Here is a 24,176-nt window from a genome sequence, read left to right as displayed (position 1 = left end):
AGCGACGCTCCCCATCCAACCTGACAGAGCTTGAGAGGATCTGCAGAGAAGAATGGGAGAAACTCCCCAAATACAGGTGTGCCAAGCTTGTAGTGTCATACCTAAAAATACTTGATGCTGTAATCGCTGCCAAAGGTGCTTCAACAAAGTACTGCGTAAAGGGTCTGAATACTTATGTAAATGTAATATTTCTGTTTGTTTTAATTTATAAATGTACACACATTTCTCAAAACCTGTTTTTGCTTTGTCATTATGGGGTAGTGTGTGTAGATTGATGAGGGAAAAAACAATTTAATAAATTTTAGAATATGGCTGTAATGTGACAAAATGTGGAAAAAGTCAAGGGGTCTGAATACTTTCAGAATACACTGTATGCCTCCCTCCCTCAATAGAATGAATACATAGACACATGTTCAAATGTTCATTTGTTATAAACAAAATACATTTAATCAATTGAAAAACATGATCAGCAGTGAGTGTTACAGCATAGACCGGCTTTACATTTCTCTCCATTAAAAAATAAAAAAATAAAGAAGAAAGATGCAACTCAAAAGTTTAAAAAAAATAAATAATAATAAATATAGTTAACTGATAAATGTGTTTATAACAGCAGAAGTCATAGTCATTGATCTGCTATCTGGTGTTCGAGGTGGTCTTTGAGTAGGGCATCTTGGCCAGTCTGAGGAAGATCGATGTAGTGGTGAAAGACTCCAGGATGTTTTGGAGTCGACGATGAAGGAGTCGAGGAATCAACTCTTTTGTAGTCAAATCTCCACCACTACCTACCTAGGAAGTTTTGGCTTCAAGCACTTCGTCAAATGCATTTATAATTTAAAAAAGTTAACACAATATAAATAAAAGCTTTGATTGTTTGTTTGATTGATTGACAGGTAAAGTAGTGATCCACAGAATTGAAACGGCTAGTAATTCACACTGTAATCCATAAATCTTAGTTTCACCTATAGCCTTATTTGGTAAATGTATATTACATTTATACATTACATAGGTACATGAAGTAGACTGTTGAGAAAAACAACACAGGCTGTGTATAATACTGTGGTAGTATTGTGTTGGGATAACAGGCTGTGTAGAATACTGTGGTAGTATTGTGTTGGGATAACAGGCTGTGTAGAATACTGTGGTAGTATTGTGTTGGGATAACAGGCTGTGTAGAATACTGTGGTAGTATTGTGTTGGGATAACAGGCTGTGTAGAATACTGTGGTAGTATTGTGTTGGGATAACAGGCTGTGTAGAATACTGTGGTAGTATTGTGTTGGGATAACAGGCTGTGTAGAATACTGTGGTAGTATTGTGTTGGGATAACAGGCTGTGTAGAATACTGTGGTAGTATTGTGTTGGGATAACAGGCTGTGTAGAATACTGTGGTAGTATTGTGTTGGGATAACAGGCTGTGTAGAATACTGTGGTAGTATTGTGTTGGGATAACAGGCTGTGTAGAATACTGTGGTAGTATTGTGTTGGGATAACAGGCTGTGTAGAATACTGTGGTAGTATTGTGTTGGGATAACAGGCTGTGTAGAATACTGTGGTAGTATTGTGTTGGGATAACAGGCTGTGTAGAATACTGTGGTAGTATTGTGTTGGGATAACAGGCTGTGTAGAATACTGTGGTAGTATTGTGTTGGGATAACAGGCTGTGTAGAATACTGTGGTAGTATTGTGTTGGGATAACAGGCTGTGTATAATACTGTGGTAGTATTGTGTTGGGATAACAGGCTGTGTATAATACTGTGGTAGTATTGTGTTGGGATAACAGGCTGTGTATAATACTGTGGTAGTATTGTGTTGGGATAACAGGCTGTGTAGAATACTGTGGTAGTATTGTGTTGGGATAACAGTACTGTCATTCAGATACAACCATAATAATAGTAATCAATATAAAGACAGAGAGGTCATATCATGGTTACAACTGAACAGAGAGGTCATATCATGGTTATAACTATGAACAGAGAGGTCATATCATGGTTATAACTATGAACAGAGAGGTCATATCATGGTTATAACTATGAACAGAGAGGTTACATCATGGTTATAACTATGAACAGAGAGGTCACATCATGGTTATAACTATGAACAGAGAGGTCATATCATGGTTATAACTGTGAACAGAGAGATCACATCATGGTTATAACTATGAACAGAGAGGTCACATCATTGTTATAACTATGAACAGAGAGGTCACATCATGGTTATAACTGTGAACAGAGAGATCACATAATTTTTTACATTTACATTTTAGTCATTTAGCAGACGCTCTTATCCAGAGCGACTTACAGGAGCAATTAGGGTTAAGTGCCTTGCTCAAGGGCACATCGACAGATTTTTCACCTAGTCGGCTCGGGGATTAGAACCAGTGACCTTTCGGTTACTGGCACAACGCTCTTAACCACTAAGCTACCTGCCGCCCCAGGTATACTTATTTACATAAGTATTCAGACCCTTTGCCATGAGACTCGAAATTGAGCTCAGGTGCATCCTGTTTCCATTGATCATCCTTGAGATGTTTCTACAAATTGATTGGAGTCCACCTGTGGTAAATTCAATTGATTGGACACGATTTGGAAAGGCACACACCTGTCTATATAAGGTCCCACAGTTGACAGTGCATGTCAGAGCAAAAACCAAGCCATGAGGTCGAAGGAATTGTCCGTAGAGCTCAGAGACAGGATTGTGTCAAGGCAAAGATCTGGGGAAGGGTACCAAAAAATGTCTGCACCATCATGGTTATAACTATGAACAGAGAGGTCATATCATGGTTATAACTATGAACAGAGAGGTCATATCATGGTTATAACTATGAACAGAGAGGTCATATCATGGTTATAACTATGAACAGAGAGGTCATATCATGGTTATAACTATGAACAGAGAGGTCATATCATGGTTATAACTATGAACAGAGAGGTCATATCATGGTTATAACTATGAACAGAGAGGTCATATCATGGTTATAACTATGAACAGAGGTCATATCATGGTTATAACTATTTACAGAGAGGTCACATCATGGTTATAACTACTGACAGAGCAGTAATAATGGTAAAAGCCTGTGTCTCAGCCATGCATGTAGTTTGGTTGACTCTCTGAGGAGAGAGACTTGGTCATTAGGAATCCACCTAAGACAGTTTTCCGCTGCAATGCAAGTGTATGCGTATGACATCTGAGAGGGCAAACAGGTCAAAGCTGTGTGTGTGTACATTCTGTAGCACAGAGGTGTTTGTCCAGCACCCAGTCTCTCAGTAACATGTTGACAGTGTGTGTTTTCTATTTGCTACTTTGTTTGGCGTTTCTTCTCCATTTTAACCACCTGTGAGTATCTAGTGGTCAAGGTCCTCCTTGGTCGGTCAGTTTGGCGCTGGTCGGCAAAACAATGTCAAGTATTTTTATTTATTTAACCTTTATTTAACCAGGTAGTCCCATTGAGTTCAGAATACTTGTTTTCCAAAGGAGACCCGGTTGTGGTTCTGTCTTAGCTATTCAACCATGTTCAGACCACGTAGGTCTCCTGTTTTAGGGACCCGGTTGTGGTTCTGTCTTAGCTATTCAACCATGTTCAGACCACGTTGGTCTCCTGTTTTAGGGACCCGGTTGTGGTTCTGTCTTAGCTATTCAACCATGTTCAGACCACGTTGGTCTCCTGTTTTAGGGACCCGGTTGTGGTTCTGTCTTAGCTATTCAACCATGTTCAGACCACGTTGGTCTCCTGTTTTAGGGACCCGGTTGTGGTTCTGTCTTAGCTATTCAACCATGTTCAGACCACGTTGGTCTCCTGTTTTAGGGACCCGGTTGTGGTTCTGTCTTAGCTATTCAACCATGTTCAGACCACGTTGGTCTCCTGTTTTAGGGACCCGGTTGTGGTTCTGTCTTAGCTATTCAACCATGTTCAGACCACGTTGGTCTCCTGTTTTAGGGACCCGGTTGTGGTTCTGTCTTAGCTATTCAACCATGTTCAGACCGCGTTGGTCTCCTGTTTTAGGGACCGTTTAGCCGGACTGGTCTCCATAACCAGATCAACGTCTAGATAATCTGTTGATCCACTGTCCTGAGAAACCTTCTCCTCCTCCTCCTCTCCTCCTCTCCTCTCCTCCTCCTCTCCTTCTTTCTCCTCCTCCTGTTTTCTCGTCTTCCCGCGGTGGCAGAGGCCGGACTTGGCTGGTCCCACCATGGCGAGGAAGATGGCGCCCAGGCCCATTCCCACAGCACAGGAGTAGAAGGCTGAGCCGTAGTTCTGGGTCATATCCACCAACAGGCCTGGGGGAAAAAACACACAGGAGGCAACGTCAGAGACACCTAAAGATCTGGCAAGACCCTTCAAGATCATCAGGTTGGCGCAGTAGCAATCAAAACCTTCTAGATCAGTTCAAGAGAGAGGGTTACAGACAGACAATGAGAGAGAGAGAGAGAGAGAGAGCTACAAAGTGAAGACTAAGATCCAGACAGAGTAAATCAGCTAGAGTCTCTTACCTCCCAGCGGTGGTCCGGCCAGCCCAGCAAAGCTCTGTATACACACATAGACCCCCACGGACGAGGGCATCCTCTCTATGCCCACCACGTCGTCCTCTGCCAGCATGGGGATGTGTGTAGAGCCCACAGTGCCCATCAGGAAGCCATAGAGACAGCAGCAGGCTGCCAGGCCCCAGAACTCAGTCACCAGGGTGAAGGCTAACAGCACCAGACACAGCAGAACTACACATCCCAGAAGCACCTGGGTCTTACGCATCCGCACCTTGTTTAAAATGACCCCGATGGACAGGCGCCCGCAGACCTCAGACACCGCCATTACGGAGAGCATGTAGGCAGCCTTTTCGGTGTGGACGCCACGGCTCTTACTGAGCTCTATGATGTAAAGCGAAGGGGCGAAGAACCCCAGCGTGGCGAAGAGGCCGAACAGAGAGTAGCAGATGAACGCTCCATCTTTTAACACCGAGAAGTCTAGGAGTTTAGGTCTGGCGGGTTGGACCAGGGGACCCAGCTCACCCTGCTCTTTCTCCCCAGCCTCCAGCTGCTTCAGTGGGGTTCCAAGGGTTGCCTGTCCCCCCTGGTTCTTCTCCCTTTGGTCCTCCATGAGGGCCCAGGTCTCAGAGGGGTCCTGTGTGGCTGTGGTGGCCCGGATGTCAGCACTGGAGGCGGACAGAGAGGTGACCCCAGAATCCCCTGACTCCTCAGACTCCCCGGAGCTAACGTTGGTCTGGGTATCCTCATTCTCCAGCTCGTACACCGTCTGCAGCTTAACGGACAGCTTCCTCTTATTGGACAACTCCAATGACACTTCCTGGTTAGGCCTGATGATGATTGGTCGAAGCAGAGCGCCGCAGCCAATCACGGAGGTCTGCATGATGCCGATGACGATGAGGCAGTGGCGCCAGCCGATGACCTCCTTCAAGGCCATGAAGGCTGCAGAGGAGAAGAGGAGATATGTGGTTTTAAATCTCCTTCCACTTTCAAATGACTGTTAGAAACATTTAAAACTCATGTTTTTTTACGCTCCTCCACAATGTTTTACTTTTAGAACAGTACCAGACACAATATCTGCCTTTTGAGATTCATTAGTCTGCGTCTGAAATGGCACCATATTCCCTAGATACAGTGAGGGAAAAAAGTATTTGATCCCCTGCTGATTTTGTACGTTTGCCCACTGACAAAGAAATTATCAGTCTATAATTTTAATGGTAGGTTTATTTGAACAGTGAGAGACAGAATAACAAAAACAAAAATCCAGAAAATAGCATGTCAAAAATGTTATAAATTGATTTTCATTTTAATGAGGGAAATAAGTATTTGACCCCCTCTCAATCAGAAAGATTTCTGGCTCCCAGGTGTCTTTTATACAGGTAACGAGCTGAGATTAGGAGCACACTCTTAAAGGGAGTGCTCCTAATCTCAGCTTGTTACCTGTATAAAAGACACCTGTCCACAGAAGCAATCAATCAGATTCCAAACTCTCCACCATGGCCAAGACCAAAGAGCTCTCCAAGGATGTCAGGGCCAAGATTGTAGACCTACACAAGGCTGGAATGGGTTACAAGACCATCGCTAAGCAGCTAGGTGAGAAGGTGACAACAGTTGGTGCGATTATTCGAAAATGGAAGAAACGCAAAAGAACTGTCAATCTCCCTCGGCCTGGGGCTCCATGCAAGATCTCACCTCGTGGAGTTGCAATGATCATGAGAACGGTGAGGAATCAGCCCAGAACTACACGGGAGGATCTTGTCAATCATCTCAAGGCAGCTGGGACCATAGTCACCAAGAAAACAATTGGTAACACACTACGCCGTGAAGGACTGAAATCCTGCAGCACCCGCAAGGTCCCCCTGCTCAAGAAAGCACATATACAAGCCCATCTGAAGTTTGCCAACGAACATCTGAATGATTCAGAGGAGAACTGGGTGAAAGTGTTGTGGTCAGATGAGACCAAAATCGAGCTCTTTGGCATCAACTCAACTCGCCGTATTTGGAGGAGGAGGAATGCTGCCTATGACCCCAAGAACACCATCCCCACCGTCAAACATGGAGGTGGAAACATTATGCTTTGGGGGTGTTTTTCTGCTAAGGGGACAGGACAACTTCACCGCATCAAAGGGAAGATGGACGGGGCCATGTACTGTCAAATCTTGGGTGAGAACCTCCTTCCCTCAGCCAGGGCATTGAAAATGGGTCGTGGATGGGTATTCCAGCATGACAATGACCCAAAACACACGGCCAAGGCAACAAAGGAGTGGCTCAAGAAGAAGCACATTAAGGTCCTGGAGTGGCCTAGCCAGTCTCCAGACCTTAATCCCATAGAAAATCTGTGGAGGGAGCTGAAGGTTCGAGTTGCCAAACGTCAGCCTCAAAATCTTAATGACTTGGAGAAGATCTGCAAAGAGGAGTGGGACAAAATCCCTCCTGAGATGTGTGCAAACCTGGTGGCCAACTACAAGAAACGTCTGACCTCTGTGATTGCCAACAAGGGTTTTGCCACCAAGTACTAAGTCATGTTTTGCAGACAGGTCAAATACTTATTTCCCTCATTAAAATGCAAATCAATTTATAACATTTTTGACATGCGTTTTTCTGGATTTTGTTGTTGTTATTCTGTCTCTCACTGTTCAAATAAACCTACCATTAAAATTATAGACTGATCATGTCTTTGTCAAAATCAGCAGGGGATCAAATACTTTTTTTCCCTCACTGTAGCACCCTGCACCCTATATGGGCCCTGGTCAAAAGTAGTGCACTACATAGGGAATAGGGCGCAATTTGGTACACACTGTGAAACCGCAACGTACCTGGTGCGAAGGCAAACATGGCAAAGGACTCCCCTGAGGAGGCCAGGGCGGTGACCAAGGATCTCCTTCTGTTGAAGTACTGAGACAGCAGGGTGACAGTGGGGAGGAAGGCCAGGCAGTACCCCAGACCTGGACACATTACAAATGACAACAGATGTTATTGTTCACGCAATCTGGAAATCACATGACTGACATCAAACCAAACAACATTAAAACACCATCACAGGAGTACCTTTTCATCAAGATCATTTCAAATCAAGTTTACAAAGTGAATACAGTCACTGTGCAAAATGCTGTTGACGGTTTCACGTTTCAATCCATGTCTTAGACATGTACACATCATTGGTCCAGCAGAGGACACACAGAGGGGCGTGACAGCCACCGGCACTGCAGCAAGGTCAGGGGTCAGAGGTCATGGGTCAGAGATCAGGGTTGACAGGTCACTCTGATGTCAGAGGTCAGGGTTGACAGGTCACGCTCGGGCTTGTTGTCATGACGACTACTGAAAGAGGACGCAGTTAAAGACAAAAACAAGGAGAAAGAAGACAGAGGTCGTTAAGTTAGCTGCTGTCTGTTTTAAAGGAAGGTGACGAGTTATTTACTGGGACAGCTAGCAGTGCTTCGTTCTGTAAAAGAAAAGTTATTTGGATCGGATCTGAAAGGAAATATTGGTTTATTTTGGACAATTTGGGAATTGTTCTTTTCTGTTGTGTCAATCTGTCCTACAGACTCAAGATGGGGGAGTTTAGGCCTCATTGATACCACAGGTTTCATTGATATGTTTAGATGTGAATTGAATACAGCTTTGACAGTGGGGTTGGAGGTTATTCTATTTATCCCACAAACATAAGCCAGGTCTGAAAGAGACAGACATCAGTCAGCCTCATGCACTGCTAGGAGTCCCTTGTTTCATTCATATGTTTTCAGCTGGAATTGTAAGCATGAATGTAAAAGCTAAAGATCATTATTCTCCTTACATGTTCAAGGTTTTTCTAATGAATTCCACATATGTATCACAAGATAGACCATTGCAGGAAGCGTGAAGTAGTGGTGTGTGTGTGTGTGTGTGTGTGAGCGTAAAGTAGGTTAGATAGTTACCCGAGACGATGCCGAGGGTGACGTACATCTCGTAGATGGAGGAGACGAAGGCAGAGCTGATGGTTCCCACACTGATCAGAAAACCCCCCAACATCACTACAGGACGGTACCCGAACCGGTTACTGAGCACTGTGGACAGAGGGGCTGGAGAGAGAGAGGAGTGAGGAGAGAGAGGAGAGAGAGAGAGGAGAGAGAGGAGAGAGGGGGATAGGAGAGGAGAGAGGAGAGAGAGAGAGAGGAGAGAGAGAGAGAGGAGAGAGAGGAGAGAGAGGAGAGAGGGGGATAGGAGAGGAGAGAGGAGAGAGAGAGAGGGGGATAGGAGAGGAGAGAGAGAGAGAGAGGGGAGAGAGAGAGAGGAGAGAGAGGAGAGAGGGGGATAGGAGAGGAGAGAGGGAGAGAGAGAGGGATAGGAGAGGAGAGAGGAGAGAGGGAGAGAGAGAGGGATAGGAGAGGAGAGAGGAGAGAGAGAGAGAGAGAGAGAGGAGAGAGAGGGGGATAGGAGAGAGAGAGGAGAGGAGAGAGAGAGGACCGTTAGTTTTACTACAGAGTACAGACATGTTTTTCATTTACCTTATACACTATTTAATGAAGTAGTTGATTGACACACAGGGGGTTCAGTGAGTAGGACAGATTATGTGTCCAAATACTGTTCACATAGCTTTACTGGCCTGTGAAGAAAGATGAAGATGCTCTCTCTGACCCACCTGTGAAGAAAGATGAAGATGCTCTCTATGACCCACCTGTGAAGAAAGATGAAGATGCTCTCTCTGACCCACCTGTGAAGAAAGATGAAGATGCTCTCTCTGACCCACCTGTGAAGAAAGATGAAGATGCTCTCTCTGACCCACCTGTGAAGAAAGATGAAGATGCTCTCTATGACCCACCTGTGAAGAAAGATGAAGATGCTCTCTATGACCCACCTGTGAAGAAAGATGAAGATGCTCTCTATGACCCACCTGTGAATGTAAGGATGAAGATGCTCTCTCTGACCCACCTGTGAATGTAAGGATGAAGATGCTCTCTCTGACCCACCTGTGAATGTAAGGATGAAGATGCAGATTGCGATGACCCAGGATACTCTGCTGTTGCTCTCTCCAAACTCTGTCATGAGGTCCTGGAGGAACACTCCCAGAGACTTGATGGTCCCGAAGGTAAACACCTCAACGAAGAAGAAGGCCACTGCCACCGCCCAGCCCCAGCCCCCGTCTGGCACCGCCTCGTACACACATGGACCCCCGCACCCCCCGGGCCCCCGCACCGCTGACTTTAACCCCCGCATGGCTGGGTCTCAGCACCTGGGAGAGACGGAGAGAGAGATGAGTAGAGGGTTAGACACACAGACGCAAAAAAGATACCGGTACGTATGTATGTGTGTGTGTATGTATGTGTGTGTGTGTGTGTGTGTGTGTGTGTGTGCATTCGGAAAGTATTCAGACCCCTTGACTTTTTCCACATTTTGTTACGTTACAGCCTTATTCTAAAATAGATTAAATTGTTTTTTTTCCCTCATCAATCTACACACAATACCCCGTAATGACAAAGCAAAAACAGGTTTTTGGATTTTTTTGCAAATGTATAAATAAATAAAAACGGAAATATCACATTTACATCAGTGTTCAGACCCTTTACTCAGTACTTTGCTGAAGCACCTTTGGCAGTGATTACAGCCTCGAGTCTTTTTGGGTGTGACACTACAAGCTTGGCACACCTCTATTTGGGGAGTTTCTCCCATTTTTCTCTGCAGATCCTCTCAAGCTCTGTCAGATTGGATGGGGAGCGTCGCTGCACAGCTATTTTCAGGTCTCTCCATCGTGTTCAAGTCCGGGCTCTGGCTGGGCCACTCAAGGACATTCAGTTCAGAGAGTTGTCCCAAAGCCACTCCTGCGATGTCTTGGCTGTGTGCTTAGGGTTGTTGTCCTGTTGGAAGGTAAACCTTCGCCCCAGTCTTAGGTCCTGAGCGCTCTGGAGCAGGTTTTCATCAAGGATCACTCTGTACTTTGCTCCGTTCATCTTTCCCTCGATCCTGACTAGTCCCTGCCGCTGAAAAACATCCCCACAGCATGATGCTGCCACCACCATGCTTCACTGTAGGGATGGTGCCAGGTTTCCTCCAGACGTGACGCTTAGCATTCAGGCCAAAGAGTTCAATCTTGGTTTCATCAGACCAGATAATCTTGTTTCTCATGGTCTGAGAGTCTTTAGGTGCCTTTTGGCAAACTCCAAGTGGGCTGTCATGTGCCTTTTACTGAGGAGTGGCTTCCGTCTGGCCACTCTACCATAAAGGCCTAATTGGTGGAGTGCTGCAAAGATGGTTGTCCTTCTGGAAGGTTCTCCCACCTCCACAGAGGAACTCTAGAGCTCTGTCAGAATGACCATCGGGTTCTTGGTCAGCTCCTTGACAAAGGCCCTTCTCCCCCGATTGCTCAGTTTGTCCGGGCGACCAGCTCTAGGAAGAGTCTTGAAGGTTCCAAAATTCGTCCATTTAAGAATGATGGAGGCCACTGTGTTCTTGGGGACCTTCAATGCTGCAGAAATGTTTTGGTACCCTTCCCCAGATCTCTGCCTCGACACAATCCTGTCTCTGAGCTCTACGGACAATTCCTTCGACCTCATGGCTTGGTTTTTGCTCTGACATGCACTGTCAATTGTGGGACCTTATATATATATATATATATATACCACAGGTTGACTACAATCAAGTTGTAGAAACATTTCAAGGATGATCAATGGAAACAGAATGCACCTGAGCTCAATTTCGAGTCTCATAGCAAAGGGTCTGAATACTTATGTAAATAAAGTATCTGTTTTTTGTTTATAATAAATTAGCAAACATTTCTAAAAACCTGTTTTCGGTTTGTCCTTATGGGGTATTGTGTGTAGATTGCTGAGGAAACTGTTTTACTTAATCCATTTTAGAATAAGGCTGTAACGTAACAAAATGTGGAAAAAGTCAAGGTGTCTGAATACTTTCCAAAGGCACTGTATGTATGTATGTATGTATGTATGTATGTATGTATGTATGTATGTATGTATGTATGTATGTATGTATGTATGTATGTATGTATGTATGTATGTATGTATGTATGTATGTATGTATGTATGTACAGTACCAGTCAAAAGTTTTAGAACACCTACTGATTCAAGGGTTTTTCTTTATTTGTACTATTTTTTACATTCTAGAATAATACTGAAGACATCAAAACTATGAAATAACACATATGGAATCATGTAGTAACCAAAAAAGAAGTGTTACACAAATCAAAATATATTTTATATTTGAGATTCTTCAAATAGCCACCCTTTGCCTTGATGACAGCTTTGCATACTCTTGGCATTCTCTCAACCAGCTTCATGAGGTAGTCACCTGGAATGCATTTACATTAACAGGTGTTCCTTCTTAAAAGTTAATTTGTGGAATTTATTTCCTTCTTAATGCATTTGAGCCAATCAGTTGTGTTGTGACAAGGTAGTGGGGGTATACCACTGCTCCCGAGCGGCCCAGCGGTCTAAGGCACTGCATCTCAGTGGTCTAAGGCACTGCATCTCAGTGGTCTAAGGCACTGCATCTCAGTGGTCTAAGGCACTGCATCTCAGTGGTCTAAGGCACTGCATCTCAGTGGTCTAAGGCACTGCATCTCAGTGGTCTAAGGCACTGAATCTCAGTGGTCTAAGGCACTGCATCTCAGTGGTCTAAGGCACTGCATCTCAGTGGTCTAAGGCACTGCATCTCAGTGGTCTAAGGCACTGCATCTCAGTGGTCTAAGGCACTGCATCTCACCCTGCATCTCAGCGGTCTAAGGCACTGCATCTCAGTGGTCTAAGGCACTGCATCTCAGTGCTTGAGGCGTCACTACAGACCCCCTGGTTCAATTCCAGGCTGTATCACAACCCGCCGTGATTGGGAGTCCCATAGGGCGGCGCACAATTGGCCCAGCGTCGTCCGGGTTTGGCCGGTGTAGGCCGTCATTGTAAATAAGAATTTGTTCTTTACTGACTTGCCTAGTTAAATAAAGGTTAAATAAAAAAAATAGCCCTATTTGGTAAAAGACTAAGTCCATATTATGGCAAGAACAGCTCAAATAAGCAAAGAGAAACGACAGTCCATCATTACTTTAAGACATGAAGGTCAGTCAATACGCAACATTTTAAGAACTTTGAAAGTTTCTTCAAGTGCAGTCGCAAAAACCATCAAGCGCTATGATGAAACTGGCACTCATGAGGACCACCACAGGAATGGAAGACCCAGAGTTACCTCTGCTGCAGAGGATACGTTCATTAGAGTTACCAGCCTCAGAAATTGCAGCCCAAATAAACGCTTCACAGAGTTCAAGTAACAGACACATCTCAACATCAACTGTTCAAAGAAACCACTACTAAAGGACACCAATAAGAAGAAGAGACCTGCTTGGGCCAAGAAATACGAGCAATGGACATTTGTAGTTTGGTCTGGAGTCCAAATTTGAGATTTTTGGTTCAAACCGCCGTGTCTTTGTGAGACACGGTGTGGGTGAACGGATGATCTCTGCATGTGTAGTTCCCACCGTAAAGCATGGTGGAGGAGGTGTGATGGTGTGGGGGTACTTTGCTGGTGACACTGTCTGTGATTTATTTAGAATTCAAGGCACGCTTAACCAGCATGGCTATCACAGCATTCTGCAGCGATATGCCATCCATAGACTGTTTTATATGGAACTGGTTCATAGACTGACTGTTTTATATGGAGCTGGTTCATAGACTGACTGTTTTATATGGGGCTGGTTCATAGACTTACTGTTTTATATGGGGCTGGTTAACAGGCTGACTGTTTTATATGGGGCTGGTTCATAGGCTAACTGCTTTATATGGAGCTGGTTCATAGACTGACTGTTTTATATGGGTGGTCCTCTGTAGCTCAATTGGTAGAGCACGGCGCTTGTAACGCCAGGGTAGTGGGTTCGATCCCCGGGACCACCCATACACAAAAATGTATGCACGCATGACTGTAAGTCGCTTTGGATAAAAGCGTCTGCTAAATGGCATATTATTATTATTATTTATATGGCGCTGGTTCATAAACTGTTTTATATGGAGCTGGTTCATAGACTGACTGTTTTATATGGGGCTGGTTCATAGACTGACTATTTTATATGGGGCTGGTTCATAGACTGACTATTTTATATGGGGCTGGTTCATAGACTGACTGTTTTATATGGAGCTGGTTCATAGACTGACTGTTTTATATGGGACTGGTTCATAGACTGACTGTTTTATATGGGACTGGTTCATAGACTGACTGTTTTATATGGGCTGGTTAATAGACTGACTGTTTTATATGGGGCTGGTTCATAGACTGTTTTATATGGGCTGGTTAATAGACTGACTGTTTTATATGGGGCTGGTTCACAGACTAACTGTTTTATATATGGATCTGTTTCATAAACTGACTGTTTTATATGGGGCTGGTTCATAGACTGTTTTATATGGAGCTGGTTCATAGACTGACTATTTTATATGGGGCTGGTTCATAGACTGACTATTTTATATGGGGCTGGTTCATAGACTGACTGTTTTATATGGAGCTGGTTCATAGACTGACTGTTTTATATGGGACTGGTTCATAGACTGACTGTTTTATATTGGACTGGTTCATAGACTGACTATTTTATATGGGGCTGGTTCATAGACTGACTGTTTTATATGGGGCTGGTTCATAGACTGTTTTATATGGGCTGGTTAATAGACTGACTGTTTTATATGGAGCTGGTTCATAGACTGTTTTATATGGGCTAGTTAATAGACTGACTGTTTTATATGGGGCTGGTTCACAGACTAACTGTTTTATATATGGATCTGTTTCATAAACTGACTGTTTTATATGGAGCTGGTTCATAGACTGTTTTATATGGGGCTGGTTCATAGACTGACTATTTTATATGGGGCTGGTTCATAGACTGACTGTTTTATATGGGACTGGTTCATAGACTGACTATTTTATATGGGGCTGGTTCATAGACTGACTGTTTTATATGGGGCTGGTTCATAGACTGTTTTATATGGGCTAGTTAATAGACTGACTGTTTTATATGGGGCTGGTTCACAGACTAACTGTTTTATATATGGATCTGTTTCATAAACTGACTGTTTTATATGGAGCTGGTTCATAGACTGTTTTATATGGGGCTGGTTCATAGACTGACTATTTTATATGGAGCTGGTTCATAGACTGACTGTTTTATATGGCGCTGGTTCATAAACTGTTTAATATGGAGCTGGTTCATAGACTGACTGTTTTATATGGGACTGGTTCATAGACTGACTGTTTTATATGGGGCTGGTTCATAGACTGACTGTTTTATATGGGGCTGGTTCATAGGCTGACTGTTTTATATGGGACTGGTTCATAGACTGACTATTTTATATGGGGCTGGTTCATAGACTGACTGTTTTATATGGGGCTGGTTCATAGACTGTTTTATATGGGCTGGTTAATAGACTGACTGTTTTATATGGGGCTGGTTCACAGACTAACTGTTTTATATATGGATCTGTTTCATAAACTGACTGTTTTATATGGAGCTGGTTCATAGACTGTTTTATATGGGGCTGGTTCATAGACTGTTTTATATGGGGCTGGTTCATAGACTGTTTTATATGGGGCTGGTTCATAGACTGACTGTTTTATATGGGGCTGGTTCATAGACTGACTGTTTTATATGGGGCTGGTTCATAGACTGACTGTTTTATATGGGGCTGGTTCATAGACTGACTGTTTTATATGGGGCTGGTTCATAGACTGTTTTATATGGGGCTGGTTCATAGACTGTTTTATATGGGGCTTGTTCATAGACTGACTGTTTTATATGTGGCTGGTTCACAGACTAACTGTTTTATATGGAGCTGAGCAACTGTGGGATCTTATATAGGCAGGTGTGTGCCTTTCCAAATCATGTCCAATCAATTTAATTTACCACAGGTGGACTACAATCAAGTTGTAGAAGCGTCTCAAGGATGATCAATGGAAACAGGATGCACCTGAGCTCAATTTCAAGTCTCATAGCAAAGGGTCTGAATACTTATGTAAATAAGGTACTTCTGTTTTTAGGTTTTAGTACATTTGCAAAATATTCTAAAAACCTGTTTTCACTTTGTCATTATGGGGTATTGTGTGTAGATTAGTGAGGATTTGTATTTTATTTAATCCATTTTAGAATAAGGCTGTAACGTAACAAAATGTGGAAAAAGTCAAGAGGTCTGAGTACTTTCTGAAGGCACTGTATGTCTTCATATACAGCTCACAATGCAACGTGGTGGGTGACGGGGGGCCAGTATGAAAAATGTATGCACTCACTAATTGGAAGTCGCTCTGGATAAGAGCGTCAGCTAAATGACGTAAATGTAAATTGGATCAATAAATAAAAAAATAGCCTGCCTACCGTTTCCTATGCACTTGAATGGGAGGCAGGTTTAATTACCAGTTGAGAGATAAAAACAGTAGTAACTCTTTTTAATCATGGCCATCAAAACTGTTTTTAACACGCGATTGCATTTAGAATTGTTGCGCGATCACTGGGCTTATAAAAGCACGTTTTACTCCACAGCAGAGGAGCTGTAGCAGCAGCTGTCGCTCTGTCTGACAAGTGATATTCCGCTCAAAATAAGCTCTGTATGCTGTGCAGCTGTGATAAATAAGACACATGACGACTAACGAAAATACACACACACCAATTTAATTCCACAAAATTGTGCAAATTAACCTATAGACCGATAAGCATGACGGTCATATGTATTTACATCGACTGACATTCCCATCAATGAATAAAAAGCATTATTTTGCAATGGGATTGGGGTTTTTTTCTCTCTGTCAATTTGGCCAGCAACTATTTTATTTATCGGCTTTCCATTTTTTTTATTGGCCAAAAGCCGGCAATTACCGGCTAACGGAACCCTGACACATATACGCCCACATACACAATACAACACTGTAGCTACCTAACAACATACCACGCCTTCTCTCAGGCCATCTGCAGTGGCCACGCCCCTTAGTTTGAGCCTTCTCCTTCTCTCTCAGGTCTAGACTGCCTCCTCTTAGGTGTGTTGTTACCGGGGGAACAGAACGAACCGTCAACTGATGATGTAACAGTTACACGTCTACTTTATATGGCTCACTGGCTCTGCCTGTCACTCTTATCACAACAGATAGTGTGTGTGTGTGTGTGTGTGTGTGTGTGTGTGTGTGTGTGTGTGTGTGTGTGTGTGTTTATCATTGAGTTGAGAAACTCTGTTTATGGGTGATCTCCACTGTTATCACAACTGCATGACAATAACATCTACTTGATTTGGAGGAAATACCACTATTCTAATCTATAGCACACAAATCTGTAGTTAGTTACGTGATCCAGATGCATTAAAAATAAATATACATAATTACCAATATGCCTGAAACGAGCCCATGTGGAAGGCAAACCCTTCATAATTCGAACCCTGTCTCCTCTACAATGTTACTTGAGCTGCTAACATGTGATGGTCCACGTTCCACTGAACTTGATACAATGTAACAACATTATAGACCCTCTTAGGTGCAACTCTGTTTCCACTCTCTTCCATCTCTGAACAGTGAACTTTGACTTCTCTATGGGCACATAGCGCAGTGCAGTGCTGTGCTGACTATAGTCTACTGGCTGGAAGGATGGTGTCATCTCCAGCTACAGGACCGGATCTGATCTGCGGTTCGTCTTTTCAGCATTGCAGAGATCTAGCTAGGTCCTGAATGTGACACCATACTCTCTTTGGTGAAACACTGTGCCAATGCGTTATTGTAAGACCCCAGCTAACTCTTGAGAGAATTTTAGATTACTACATGCTTTCTCTACTAGCCGAGGCCAGGGTTTTTCAAATTGTTCTTGCCCAGGGACCCCCTCCCAGGCAAACCGGCGACCCAGACCCAGGGACCCCCTCCCAGGCAAACCAGCGACCCAGACCCAGGGACCCCCTCCCAGGCAAACCAGCGACCCAGACCCAGGGACCCCCTCCCAGGCAAACCGGCGACCCAGACCCAGGGACCCCCTCCCAGGCAAACCGGCGACCCAGACCCAGGGACCCCCTCCCAGGCAAACCGGCGACCCAGACCCAGGGACCCCCTCCCAGGCAAACCGGCGACCCAGACCCAGGGACCCCCTCCCAGGCAAACCGGCGACCCAGACCCAGGGACCCCCTCCCAGGCAAACCGGCGACCCAGACCCAGGGACCCCCATACATGTTACATTTTACTCATTTAGCAGACGCTCTTATCCAGAGCGACTTACAGTAGTGAGTGCATACATTTCATACTTTTTTCATACTGGCCCCCTGTGGGAATCGAACCAACAACCCTGGCGCAGCAAGCGCCATGCTCTACCGACTGAGCTACATATGTTAGCAACAAACAAATAAAATGTCTTGTCTTATCATCAGGTGAATGATACTGGCAAGTAGAAGTAATCAACATTTTTAAATGAATAGATTTGGTAGAGTTTCATTATGTTGACCTCCCCACAGTTCATTGGAAGAGGAAGAGTAAACTCTAACATAGTCTATTACGTAGAAAGGTGTCTTGGCGGTGTCGAGAACATTTTGCAGTTTAAAATATAATTTCCTGCAATTCTATGCATTTCGCCATGGCTAATGGTTTGTTCCTCTGCTCAAACGTTATAACAAATTTTTGGAACGTTCTGTTCTCCCTGACTGTCTAGCTTTTATTTGATTGTTAGTTCTCAAAGATGGTATTATTTAAACATATATATATTAGTTCAATATCTTTTCTGCATGTTTTCTATCTTGGATGACCCACCTAAGGATTTAATATACAGAAAAAACCCTGTAATGAGCTCCAATTACTGTAATTTCCTCCATATTAAAGGCATAGTTCGAGATTTTGCCAATGAAGCCCTTTATTTACCTCCACAGAGTCAGATGAACAGGAACAGCTAGCATGCTAAATGTTCCTGTAGTCTTCCAGTCATTGTGCTAACGGTAGTTAGAATTGGCTTATAAAACCACGTCGAACTTCCTTCATACTGGACGCAAAGAGATACAAATGGTATCCACAATGGTATTCTGTTGCAGCTAGCGATATTCATGAAGTAATTATTTCTCACATAAAAAAAGTCCCCCAAAATATATATATTTAAAAATAAATATAAAATAATCGCAGACGCCCTGCGTTAGAAACCCCTACGCTCCTACTGGTAAACCATCACTAAGCAACGCCCTGGTCTTAGATCTACACTTAGCAGTGAGCATCACAGCTTGCTTAGCAGCTGACTGAGTTGAAATATAATAATAATAATAAAAAACACTTACCAACAGAGCGACGATCAGTCTAGTCGGAAAAGTGATCGACACAGAATAGTCGACTGTCGAATATAATGGACAGGTTTTAATTGCAAAATGAGCAGCTAGTTTACCGGTCTGTTATTTCTATGTTCTCCCTATAACGTTAGTCTACCAGCTCTGTCTCTTCCGCTTCCGACCAGACGATTAGATGTTCTGGACTAAAGCAACATATTTTTAAGCCTGATATAAAAATGTCCTCTTGTCCGATCCACAAGGAGAATCATAGCTTATTATGTTTCCCTGGTTACTGTATATGTCCTCTCTTTCTTGTAGGCCTAAAACACATCTGTGGCTTCTGTTCAGTAAATCAACCGTTTCCTTCTTTCCACACTGTTCTGGCAGCTCTTTATACCCTACCGGCTCGAGCCGGTCTTCAAGCGGGGGCGCGCAAATCCTGCTGTAGCCTTTTTCTCAAGAGCGCGCAACCCTGTTTTATGCTTCCATGACACTGAGCGTTGTCACACTTCAATGCCATTATATCTGTGAAGTAGTCTGTAGGCCTACGTGGAGAAAAGTAGCCTACTGGAAGAATAAAAATAAATTATCTCCATCTCTCTCTTATTATTTTATGAATAAAAAGAAAACCAGAGTAACACGCACACATTCCCTTTACATTTTAGGCAAATGAATAAATAGCGGTTATATGTATTTTTATTATATTTTTTACTCGTAGCCTTTGACTGTTTTGGTAGCTCCTTCACTGCAGTGACGTAGCCTTCTCTCCAGGTTTTGTCGAGAGCGCGCTCTTTGGAGAGCAGCCTGATGAAATAGCCTACCACGAACGCACATGCGGATAGAGCCTCACTGTCTGGGTGGAACAGGTTTATTCCAGTTCTGAGCCAACACCAGTCACTTATACAACATTTCATATCGCAATAACATCCTTATCTAACCGATGTGTTACGGTTTGGCCCAGAAACTGATATGAAATAGCCAAGAATGAGGGTAATGCTCCATCAAGCCACCTGCTTCACACATGACTGTAAATCGCTTTGGATAAAAGCGTCTGCTAAATGGCATATATGTTTCATTCTGTGTGAATGTATGGTAGTGGTTCTTCATAGGCCCCGCCCCAGTGTTAGAGATTAGAGACCCTATTCTTGTGTTGTCACTAGTTACCACAGCCATTTCTGGTCTTAATTTAAGGTTAGGGTTAGGCATAAGGTTAGCAGTATGGTTAAGGTTAGGGTTAAGATTAAGGTTAGGTGTAAAATCTGATTTTAATAAGATACATTGTAGAAATATGCGGGGTTTATAACGTGGTTGTGGTAACTAGTGACTACCTTTGTCTTGTCTTCAGATGACAAGGCTAGATGATAGAATATTGCTAAAAGCGTTAGTACATGATGTAGCCTATAGCCTAGTTCAAGGCTAGGTTTATTACAAGCCTACTGTATTTAAATGTGGGAATCCTCACATTAAATAGACTATGTCCTCTGTACTGTAAATAGACTATTGATTGTGTGATTTGAGTCAGTATTAGCAATGGCGTCATATACCAGGAATGAGTAGGGTCTGGTGGGAACATACAGGTCTTGTTAAATGTTTATAGAATGTATACTTTTTAATAGACATCTTAAGCAAGAATTTGAAAGTGATAAATGCACTTGTTTCGTCTGACCTCCTCATTGCCTCCCTTACCAAGTAGAGTCAGCGAAATGACGTTGCACGAGCAGCACCGCTGATATTGCGATGAACAAGATGCAAGACTTCACAATCACAGAGTCACACAGCATCTGCACTGGTTCGCTTCATTCTCTTGCAGCGCGGTAGCTATGGGACCAAAACAGCCTCTCGCTTCAACACTCTTAGTTGTTGCAGAAATTCACCCACTATGATTTCACTTTGTACATCTACACTGTAAAAATAGAAAGACTCGAAACACCATGATTGGGTAATGAAACCATGAAAAATAGTTAATCTAACCAGTCTCCCGAGTGGCGCAGTGGTCTAAGGCTGTGCCACTAGAGATCCTGGTTCGAATCCAGGCTCTGTCGTAGCCGGGCCCAGCGTCGTCCAGGGTAGGGGAGGGAATGGCCGGCAGGGATGTAGCTCAATTGGTTGAGCATGGCGTTTGCAACGCCATGGTTGTGGGTTCGATTCCCACGGGGGGCTAGTTTGAAAAAATAGTAATGTATGCACTCACTAACTGTAAGTCCCTCTGGATAAGAGCGTCTGCTAAATGACAAAAAATGGGCCCCTATCTACAAAGAATCTCAGACAAAGTCCTAGGAATCTTGTTAACGCTTCGAACACACCGACTGGGCTTTTGCGTTTTGATACACCAGCAGTACATTCATTACCAATGGATGCTGCGTTTGCCTTGCAGCATTGCGTTGCAGCAGTTGTAGTGCGTTCTGTGTGGTGCATACGTTGGATTTATCGAACGTTTGCGTAAACTGTATGCGTAAACGGGTTGACAGAAATGGTAGCAGAAGGTGAATGTTTAACTTTTATTGCACACATATCTAGATGATGCTACATACTATTTTGCGCAATAATGTAAAACCTGTTTTAAGACAGCTCATAGTAGGTTTAAGGAAGATGTTAAGACACTGCCCAGACAAACTTTGAGCCATGAGTAAAATACATTTTCAAAAGTTGATCTCAGCTGGTAGTCAAGACAGTTTGAGGTACCGCAAAGGAAAGATAGTGATGACGCTCATTGACATTGTTGCAAATGATGCGGGATAACCAATCGCGATGAGGCATCGCCAGCACGCTTCAGACAAGGACAGTGAAGGTAACTGTACATCAAATGTTGTAATGGTAAAACGTTTTATATAATTTTCGCCTGACAAGATCGCTTTGCCTACTTTGCCTGGGCATGCATAACCTTTATTTTTTATTTATTTTTACAATTCTGATGGTTGTTAAAAGCGGAATTTTGATAATACCGTTATATCAACACACTCGTCTCTCCCCGGTTTAACAACTCTTACATCGCTTTGGCACAGTAGGCATCAATTAAGTCACTTGCGGATAATGTTGCATACAACGTTGCAATTGAAGCCCTATCATTTTCTTCGAACACAATCAAAGTTTACATAAGCCCTAGATGCTTTCAATTGCCCAATTTATATGCATGTCCAATTTAGACATATTTTTTAACAACGTGATGTTGCGCTCCAAAGAGATACATTGAAATAACATGATGTAGGTAATTAAATAATCGAAAGAAAAACGTGTTTATTTATTAGCCTCGTGGTTGTAAGTATATATTTAGGCATGTCATGTGAAATAGGCCTGGTGAAATAATCGTCAAAAGCGCAAAAGATAAGGCCTACTGTTGCATGTAGGTCTAGCTGATTTATAGATTGATCATATCAAAACAGAAACATCAAAACATTATTTTAACAACTTCCAGGGAATTGCATGTGGCGCAGGAACCACTGACTCGCTGCATTTTTCTATAACCAAGACACCTGCTGGTAACTTTTAACTAGTTAGGACAGTTCATGAGGTGTCCTAAATATCTGTCGACTATAGTGGACTCTTATGACTAAAGAGGCTTCATGCATAGCTTTTATTTTTAACCATAAGAGTTGGAGTAAAACGTGTCTATTCTCTGCACTTAAGACCCAGTTTCTACTCTGAGACGCTTTGTGGATAGGGGCCCTGGTGTTTGGATAGGGCCCTGGTGTTTGGATAGGGGCCCTGGTGTTTGGATAGGGGCCCTGGTGTTTGGATAGGGGCCCTGGTGTTTGGATAGGGGCCCTGGTGTTTGGATAGGGGCCCTGGTGGTGGATAGGGGCCCTGGTGTTTGGATAGGGGCCCTGGTGTTTGGATAGGGGCCCTGGTGTTTGGATAGGGGCCCTGGTGTTTGGAGGGTGTTTGAATGTAACCCCAATGTAAGTGTTATGATACACAGAAAGTGTATAGAAGTACTCTGAATTGTTTTAAACACCCAAAGTGGTTCTTCAATCTGAATATTGTTGTTTTTAAGAGTGTGTTGTGAAAACTGGTTTTGGGGTTTTCAGTGCATGTAAAAGGCAGCATCAAAACACACACAAAAAAATATTTTTTGCAGACTGTGTCTCTCATACAATCAAATGGTTAAGAAATTCAAATGGATTATAGTCTAAATATTGATTGTTGATAAGAGCCAATGGACAATATCGTTTTTTCATTGCTTTATTTAGACAGACTAGAAACAGGAGGAGACAGTGAAGGAGTGAAAGTGGGACAGGCAGAAGGGAGAATTGGTACATTTCACTGGAATTTTACACAATCAACCACACAGCCACACTTTAAAAAAACATTTCTGGGGTGAATTGAAATGTACTCAATAAACAACCAACATGTGCTTTATAAAAATGAATGCAAGTCTTTTCAGTGATTTGTTAATTTCATTTGACCAACATTTGTTTTTAGAATAAATCCAACTTAATGTTTCTCAAAATGTAAGTATATTTTATATGAGGATATATATATATTTTATATGAGGTTATATATATATTTTATATGAGGATATATATATATTTTATATGAGGATATATATATATATATTTTATATGAGGATATATATATATTTTATATGAGGATATATATATATTTTATATGAGGATATATATATATTTTATATGAGGTTATATATATATTTTATATGAGGATATATATATATTTTATATGAGGATATATATATATATATATATTTTATATGAGGATATATATATATATATTTTATATAGAGAACATTTAGTGATAGAAGTCTGGTTTTAATCTCCTTGCCACCTGGTTCTGTTTTTAGAGGATTGTGGGTAATTCAAAATGTTTAGACTTTATGATTTTTTTTACACAATGTTGTATGCATGTTTGAAGAAATAAAAATATATGAGTATTAAGCAGCTTGTTGTGCCATGAGTTGTAATGGATCATGATGAACGGATATCAAAACCTTCAGGCAAAATTACGTTCAATGATGAGACAACCCATTCCTACATTTCTAACTTTTAATGGTAGACGCAAATACGCTATCCTGCGATGCTTGCTGTAAAACTTGCAGTTGCTGTTGGTGGATTGAGCACTGTGCTCAACAATACCTGCCAAAAATGGATTTAAACTGGCAAATGATCAGATACATAAATCAATTAAAATCCTCCAGAAGAAGGTATCTAATTCTACACTAGACAGGAAACACCATCAAAGTGTTTAGAAGCTTTAGAGTAAGGAAACAACACCAAAAGAGAAGGGATCTAATTCTGAACTAGACAGGATTTGAAACACCAAAAGAGAAGGGATCTAATTCTGAACTAGACAGGATTTGAAACACCAAAAGAGAAGGGATCTAATTCTGAACTAGACAGGATTTGAAACACCAAAAGAGAAGGGATCTAATTCTGAACTAGACAGGATTTGAAACACCAAAAGAGAAGGGATCTAATTCTGAACTAGACAGGATTTGAAACACCAAAAGAGAAGGGATCTAATTCTGAAC

At 42.6% G+C, this 24,176-nt stretch overlaps 1 protein-coding gene across 2 annotated transcripts; it reads right to left on the bottom strand.

Annotated features, from left to right (window-relative positions):
• Positions 1 to 3,308: 3,308 nt before the first annotated feature.
• Positions 3,309 to 19,057, bottom strand: LOC311120768 (monocarboxylate transporter 7-like). 2 transcript variants are annotated; one of them, XM_084195344.1, is made up of 6 exons: positions 18,707 to 19,057; positions 9,422 to 9,684; positions 8,390 to 8,533; positions 7,292 to 7,420; positions 4,488 to 5,417; positions 3,309 to 4,274 (listed from the first exon to the last, which is right to left on the bottom strand). In XM_084195344.1, exons 2-6 carry the CDS (start codon positions 9,666 to 9,668, stop codon positions 3,973 to 3,975), a joined length of 1,752 nt encoding a protein of 583 aa, XP_084051470.1. In that variant the 5' UTR covers positions 9,669 to 9,684; positions 18,707 to 19,057; the 3' UTR covers positions 3,309 to 3,972. The 2 variants fall into 2 exon arrangements, with proteins under 2 accessions (XP_084051470.1, XP_084051471.1); XM_084195345.1 differs by lacking the exons at positions 9,422 to 9,684; positions 18,707 to 19,057 and adding an exon at positions 9,346 to 9,362.
• Positions 19,058 to 24,176: the final 5,119 nt, after the last annotated feature.

This window comes from Coregonus lavaretus (assembly GCF_964263955.1).
Source record: "Coregonus lavaretus genome assembly, contig: HAP1_SCAFFOLD_2616, whole genome shotgun sequence".
Classification (NCBI taxonomy): domain Eukaryota; kingdom Metazoa; phylum Chordata; class Actinopteri; order Salmoniformes; family Salmonidae; genus Coregonus; species Coregonus lavaretus.
This window is presented reverse-complemented; position numbering and strand designations above follow the sequence as displayed.